General features: G+C 34.8%; 1 protein-coding gene across 1 annotated transcript; it reads right to left on the reverse strand.

Moving 5' to 3' along the window:
* Window positions 1–205: 205 nt before the first annotated feature.
* Window positions 206–4,536, reverse strand: LOC138328815 (histone-lysine N-methyltransferase, H3 lysine-79 specific-like). The gene is made up of 4 exons (XM_069275548.1): window positions 4,415–4,536; window positions 2,411–3,922; window positions 1,931–2,041; window positions 206–1,597 (listed from the first exon to the last, which is right to left on the reverse strand). The coding sequence occupies exons 1-4, from the start codon at window positions 4,503–4,505 to the stop codon at window positions 1,338–1,340; spliced, it is 1,974 nt and encodes a 657-aa protein (XP_069131649.1). The 5' UTR covers window positions 4,506–4,536; the 3' UTR covers window positions 206–1,337.
* Between the last annotated feature and the right edge of the window lie 3,955 nt (window positions 4,537–8,491).

Consider the following 8,491-nt stretch of genomic DNA (forward strand, 5'->3'; position numbering starts at 1 on the left):
GCAGTGTACTTTGTCACCAATGATCAATGTAGGTGGATATCAAAGAAGCATTTAATACACCAGAATACAGAACGTTGATTGTTTTTTTTTTATTTCAACATAATACATACATATTCATATGCAGACACTTGTAAAATAAATCGATACTCATATATTATTATCAATTAAATTGTTAAAGAATATAGATTTTTTTACCTATGTTATTTTTAATGTATTGGCGTTTCATGTCATTATTTATATTATGTAAACACATTTTTAACATTTCTTTGTTTAAGAATAATTCTTAAAATCTACTACCATGAATGATATGTATAGAATTTACACATTTATTTGTCAAGAAATATAAAAATTATCCACGTGCACTCCATGATCTGATAATTTAAAGTATTGTACATATCCCGGGGATACCTATTTAGGTTTAGTATGTACCTCATCATATGAAATATAATATTATATCATAAATATAAACATACATGTATGCAATTTAATTATTTTGATTTCAATGGGTTTTATTCAGTGATTTGGTAATAACGAAACAATTGTTGGAATGGGACATCAGACTCAAGAAGCAGTTGATTTATTCCAATCATTCGTTCTTGATAAAATGTATTGTTTAAAAATCACTTGATTCTTCTCACACATATTGTTCTTTTTATATTTTATCATCTCTACCAAAATGCTTGTCTACATATATTATTCACAACACATCTTTTCTTAATTTTTCTTTTACTTGTGTTTTGTAACAGTCATACATAACACAACGATAAATAATGATAGATGTACTGAACAAATTATTACAAGTATTGTTGTGACTTACAGTGCATTACATAAAATATGTAAACTAGAGTTGGCACGTTTATACCTGGTCAATCATATATCGAATTATGATAAATATACAATGTTATATTTCTATAGTTTACAGATATAGTTTATAGTTATTCGCTAAAAAGTATTTCCCGAAATATCAATAATGATAAGGAATGTTTAAAAGACAAGATTGTTTGTTATTAAAGTTGTACAATCTAATATTATTATAAAAACGAAATAAATTCTATTTACCCGATTCAAATATAACATACACATGAATATCATTTGTGTACTAAACTCCATTGTACTGTGAGCACATTTTCTCATCACATTGCTTTTCTACGTCTCAAAATGACATATGCTATCACTGAAAAAGTTTCCTGTTGTTGTACCAAGATAATTTGCTGCTTCACTCAACTCTGCCCAGACAGCATTTCTATGACACTAATACATGGTAATATTGGATAACTTGATACCAATAGTACCAAGGATTAAAGTAAAATTTAGTCCATTTTTAAAGTAACGATTCATCATTTCTTCCAGTGAAAAATATTATTACTTTCGGCTGTTCTATCATGTTGATGAAAAGCATTCCTGGAATTGAACGAGCTGTCCCAAACGTTGCCGCTCCATCTGGCGGTTGTCATGACGACAGGAGGTACGGTTGTTATTTCAATTCTCCTACTTTTACACGACAGACAACAACTCTTTCTGAAGGCATCGCACGTGTAGTTAGGCATGTAACGCATGAACAGATCACAATGATTTTGACGGTCGCCATATTCACAATCTGAAAACACAAAAAATATTGATAAATATATCGATGTCGTGTGGTTGTAAATAACTGCATTGAACACAGTTTTTTCACAATTGACACCCGCCTTTAAAATAAAGAGTAAACTTAACAGAAATACTTTTTTTTCATAATGATGATGAAATTAGTGAATTTCTACGTGGTCTCTGAAATTAGCTCACCAGAATAATATGACTTTTCATTTATTACCTTTTGTTTTAATAGAGAGTTTATATCAAGATAAGGGTACCGTGTTGATATATTGTTTAACAAATCAATTTTGAAGGGGTATTCTATATATAGATAATAGCGTTCTTAATTCATACTGACCGGAATATTCTGTTTTAAATGCGCTACACGTCGAACAACACTTCGACCTATGCAGGTCATCGTAACATTGGGCTGCATGCTTAACTGGACAGTCGATATCGTCAATGCACACTGGAGAAAAACAGGCAACATAATTTTACACGTGACAATAGATACAGTCAAAGGTTACGTTACGTCTAAAGTTATATCTACCATAATTTGCATACTTTCGAATCATTTAGAGCTTTTCATATCTTAATCACTGACAACAATTACCAACATTTGATAAATACAATACTTACAATGCTAAGGTTATATTTCTACACAGACAAATAAGAGATCAAAATTTTACATTTTGACATTACTGCCAGAAATCATAATATGTACGTGTATAGCGTAGTGAAATGAATTTATATAGTCAAACCTTGAAGCCAAGGCATGAATCTATATAATTACGCCCATGGTATTAGAACCATGTGCTATGCTTTACTGTAGCATTACCTGGCTCGTGTTGCTGTACAGGTATACAATCCTCACAACAAACTTTTCCAAGAATAGAATTCTTACACAGTCCCTTCATTAATCGTACTAGCCAATCACATCGTAAAGTCATAAATCTGGCTTCAGGTTTGACACACTGCTCCGGCTCAGGACGACTAAATATGGACGCTAACACTAATGGTGGCGGAGCTGGAGTTGTTGTTGTGGTGGTGGTGGTAGTCACCTTCGGACGGATGGAATTCTGACGTAATTTATTCAGAACATTAGTTGATCGAGATGCTGCTGGGAATCTATTCACGTGGAAAATTCTCGGATTTTTGGATCTATATTTAGGTTGAACAATAAATTGTGTAGAACCGAGTTTTCGGTTGTGGTCATGTGTTATTAGTCCTCCATGCTGTTCTATTTGTGTATTTTTCTGTTGTTCACGTAGGTACCGTTCGCGTTGACGTTGTTGTGCTAGATGCCTTTCACGCTGACGTTGCTCTCGCAGTTGTTGCTCGCGTTGACGTTGCTCTCGCAGTTGTTGCTCCCGTTGACGTTGTTCTCGCATTTTTTGTTCGCGTAGACGTTGCTCTTGTAGCTGTTGTTCGCGTTGACGTTCTTCTCGCAGTTTTTGTTCGCGTTGACGTTGCTCTCGGAGTTGTTGCTCGCGCTGACGTTGTTCCGTTTGTTGCTGTTCTCTTTGACGCTTTTCACGTTCTTGCTGTACTAGTAAACGTTCCTTCTGCTCTTGCTCACGCTGCAGTCTTTCTTGCTTTAAACGATATTCTCTCTGCTCTTTTTCTTGTTGTTCACGTAATTGTTGCTCTCGCTGACGGTTTTCACGTTCCTGTTTTAGTGTTGTTCTAGATTCAAGCACATTAATTGATTCAATAGTATTCTCTACAACTTGTTTGTCGTTGGGAATTACTTGTCTCTGCTTTGGAACAACACTATTTAAACTGGTACTAGCATCGTTGTTTGAAAATAATTTTACAGAACTAGTTTGATTCAGAGGTACATCATTAGTAGGTGAAACAACCAGCGTTCGGCTACGTGGTAATGTCTTTGACTGTATAGGGTCCCTCGATTTCCACTTCCGATTGTGTAAATGTTTCGTCGCTTGTGATACTAAAGGCTCAGTAACTGTATCAATTAGTGGCGTCAAAGGCTTCAGTGGCGTTATCGGACCAAGCTCTGTAACTTTTATCCCCTCCACTTTAGGAGAAATTGCTAGGGAGTTTTCTTTGTCTATTTGTTCCTGCGTCGTCGGCGACTCGGATAAGGATTGATTTAAGGGAGACTCTGTTGTAACTGGCGACTGTACAGGAACTGATCCTTCATTGCTGGAATTGGTCTTTTGAGACATTGAAATTGTAGACGAAAACGATTCTTGTAGAGGCAAAACAGGCTCTTCTAATTTTGGTTCAGGTTTGAACTGACTACAAGTCTTACAGCACTTCTTAGAATAGGATTCTTCCGAACACCTTTTCAGAGTGCAATTCGGCAGCCGATCACCGTACTCACAACCTTAAGCATAAGAAATGGAATCAAGACCATGATGTTGTCTCTGTGTACCATTGTCGCATTTACAAATTACAGAGTTATCCCCATGCAGGAAAGTATCTATTGTGACGTCATTATTTTGAGAGCGAAATTCATGCAGTTTTCTCTAACAGGTTTAACGTTACGGTTGCATACACATGACGTCATAATCAATACGTTCCCGTAAAGACAGATAACTCTGTAATATGCAATTACGGAATAAGTAAATAAGCATAAATGTAACTTCCTGTTATGCCACCTCAAATTGAAGAACTACATCTATGACTTTATTCTTGGTAAAGTTTCATTCCTGACGCATGATGATGCCACGATGCATTCATGGATTAATATTGAACGAAATATGTCTTATAACATAAATGGAAAAGATATGTAAAACTTAAATGTATATCATAACAATTATCTTTGATTTTGTCTTATTTTCGAAAGCTATCATTTTCACAACCAAACAGTTTTTACCTGTTACTCCCGTATTGTGTTTATTACAAGTCCCACAACACATTTTTTCGTTGTTGTCATGGTAACAAAATCGTGGATCCTTGTCAACCATTCTGCACACCTTCTTCTTCCTGTTACCATACTCACATCCTAAAAATCAATATTTGTAACGTTCTTGTACACAAACATCACAACATATAACACAGTGTAATTTGAACAAAGAAAGAAAGAAAGCATTCGGAGACAACAGTAATTACTTTTCTGAATGTCTGGATTAACACAAACCACTTACCCACGTCATCATCAAATGTTAGAACATGGAGCAAGATGTCTGGTAAATGTAGTAATAAGTTAAAACAGTCGAATTATATAACTTAAGTTAACGAAAAAAACTTTTTAGTTTTCCTTTTGTTGATTTGAGCCCTAAAGATGCATTAGTAACACTGGGTGAGTTATTTATCGAATTCACTTCATAATTGATAATTAAGAATTTGAGATATCTGTAGAGCAAGCTACCTGAAGGGCCTTTCCGTAGATTGGTACAGGATACACAACAGAAGCGACTGTAGTAGGAATAGTAGCATCTACTTGGATCATCGGCGACATACTGAGCACACGTTAGTCCCCCAAACTCCCTCCACGCGTCACCATGGACACACGAGTCTGAAATCATAATTACTTATATTGTATAAATTGTGAAGTATTTAATCTGGCTGATTCATTTTAACACAGTCTGAGTTATTCGATTATTCATTTCATTATTCCACATACCAGATAATGGTTATTCAGGACGCTAATGATACTGTCATCTACACCCATCCATTAGAAATACGGTCGATATATTCGTGGTATTCTATTGTGATTCTTTTCATTATTGTTTTATAATATTCTACATTACTTATGCTAATATCTGTATTTTGTCATCAGACAAATCATGCATATTTTGGTGTTACACGCTATGTATGGATATCGATACAAAGTATCGAGAATATAAATTGACATTTTGTGTTTTTTTTATAAAAGTAAGATGACTTGTTACCGTCTCTTGTGGGAGCTTTTTCTTCGTGCAGACATTCACCATCCACACACCACTGTAAATGGAATGTGATAAAAGTAAAATCAAATATGTACAAAAGAATTAATTACCAAAATATAAACATCACTTTATGAAAAAATAAAGATTTACATGTGAAAATAATTTTACCGGCATAAAAATCCAGAATTGTAAAATAAATGCCAAACATTTCCTTATTGTCTTTTACATCATTGAATAAATAGTGTTCCAATCTCAAGGATGGTACGAAAAAAAGAACCGATACATCAATTACATACAAGAATGTATGTATAGTTTTTGAACTAGTAAATAATCGGGACAATTACTAACATTAAGTAGAGGTAATAAATTCTTTTAAATGATTTCGAGATAAGTGCATGCTTGTTAAAATAAATTACTGTGTTATACCAAAAGGTAAGTTGTAGTATTAAACGTTTGATTACCCTACCTTCTTATTACCACACGATGTTCCCTGCGCAGCGTAGTAGATGTTGAAGCTTGTGTTTGACATAGCGTTTTTACACGCCATATGTGTACACACTTCGTTTGACTCTCCGAGTATTCCACCCTATAACGAATACCGAGAGGCATAAAACTTACTTTGATTGCTAAAGAAATATCACTGTTACTGGCTATCGATAGTTTGAGGAACATAGCGATACTACCGTAAATCCTTGTAGTGCGATCTGAATATATCGCTAGTTTAAGAAACATCAGATCAGCAGTGTTCATTTCTACATTATGCATACTAATTACTTACAACATCAACCAATTTAAGCGAAAACAAAATCAGCATAATACCTTTTAGTTGAAGATAAGAAATAGAAAAATAAATCTAGGCACGATGTGCAGCTTTTCACGCTTGAAGTACTGGTGTTTGAGGGGCCGTGTTGGTAGTGTGATTAAGACATATTATTATACATGTCCTACATCTCTTAGTTGCGAAACTTATGTCGGGACGTTATCAGGTAGTGATATTTTTTTCTGCGGCTCCACCACCTCACATGGCACGTCCTTAAATGACGCGGGATGTTCACAGGACATTCAAAAATATTAAAAGATAAAATTCCGAATTCAGTTGCCTTCCAAGACAGAAATACGAAACTTAAAAATGAACTGGGGAAAGAGAAAACATATGTTCTAAGATTAAGTTGCCCTTTTCAATTTCTTGTCAATATGTTTTACATACGAGAGTTTAGTATGGCTTGCACCTACGACCTACCCATGCGTAGTAGGACTCCGGCCCGAGATGCTGACGACATTGCTCGTTAGGTCCATATAGCTGGCCTGCCTGCTGTGTAACATAGGAATCGAACTCCTCCTGGTCATAGATGTCGGTATCGTCTGTCAGGCAGTGATTCGGGGGTCTGAGCGTTACAATAACAAACAAAATTTCTGCGTTACAAGTATGTGTGAATACGAAACAGTTGTGATTTTCTTAATCACAATACGATGTGAAAGAGATACTGTAGGAGGAAACAATCAAAACAGGAATCATAATTCACTTTCAAATAAAAAGACGTAGACTTTAAATAGTGTACAGGATGGATTTTTTTTTTTTTTTTTTTTTTTTTTTGGTGAATGTATACCCTACTTATCGTACATAGTACATATTTCTTATGTATTTGAGGAGTGTCGGTGGTCATACATGATTTCTTTAAATAGTATCAACGTTATTATTTTTTGCATTTGCGAAACATGTTGATAAAATGGGACCTAACTGATTCAACACTTACAAGGCCTCGATGAGATTATTGAAGGCGTCCTCGGAACACTCGGAGAAGTGGAAGGGGTTAAGAGCGTTCGAGGGCGTAGCGGAACCCCCAATAGGGGTCATAATAAAGTTATCCTCGCCGGCACAGGTGTTGTTGTGTCCATCATGGTAAGCACCGAGGCTAAACAATCAACATCAACACTTTTTTGTTCAAATGTTTGGGTCGAATGGTTCAAATTAACTATCATTAAATTCATACAATAATTTGGGAAAAAATCAAATCATGATGAAATTATTTCTCGCAAGTCAAACCGAACGAAATGACAGAAATTCTACACTTCACCTTTAGAACAACAGAACCCTAATGCAATACAGGATATGTAACTTCAGTTTAAGATAAGTTCGAGATAATCTGTAATTGGTTTTTATTCCGAAACACGTTTAGGTATAATTGAGCGATGATCAGAATGAATGTTTTGAAATATGTGTTTTATTTACCTGTGTCCTATCTCGTGAGTGGCAGTAAGGACACTCCCAAACCCTCCGTGTTCCTCGACTACAGACACACTGGAATGACTGCACATGGAACTTACCCGTGCGAAACCTAAAAACAATCGTTACATAGTCCAATACCTAGATCAAAAGCATTTATTTGTGTGTCTCCTTGTAATACTGGGGTTTATCTTGCATTTACATTTTGAAATAATAAATGTGCATTTGCGTTATCATGATATTGTTCTTGCCTCATTTTCTGGACACAAAACAGATTACATGATTAACCACACATCAAATTAATCAACTAATTATGTACTTCATGTAGGTATTCAAAAATTAAAGCGGGTTTGACATTTTCTATTTGAAGCTTCACTCACAACTTCTATTTTTTTAATCTAACATTGCGTTTTTTTTGGCATCATGTAGATTTATCCATCTGTCACACGATGGTTTTAACCCAGTTTAGGCCTGGGACACCTTCCTAACTATATTTCTGATTATTTTAAAACAAGCAGTGATTAAATCATTAAACCATCAAGTGAAGGATTTGCCACCAAAAGACATTAGCTGTAAAAGGTAAACGGACCATAAATTAATAAATTGCACTTTTATTATAGTAAATCTCCGCTTCAAAGGGACAATTCGATTGAGAACGAACCCTTAATGAGACATTTATTTTTCAAAGATTTATTACTAAACTCGTTTAATAATTGATTATAAATGCATTCCTTTTTTATTTTTGGCATTTTTCATCGTGCATGTATAAATGAATCTACTTCTATCTCTCTAAATATGATGATCAATATCTATTTTGTCGTTCATGGACCGTGTTTTA

The sequence above is a fragment of the Argopecten irradians genome, chromosome 8 (assembly GCF_041381155.1).
Source record: "Argopecten irradians isolate NY chromosome 8, Ai_NY, whole genome shotgun sequence".
NCBI classification, from domain to species: domain Eukaryota; kingdom Metazoa; phylum Mollusca; class Bivalvia; order Pectinida; family Pectinidae; genus Argopecten; species Argopecten irradians.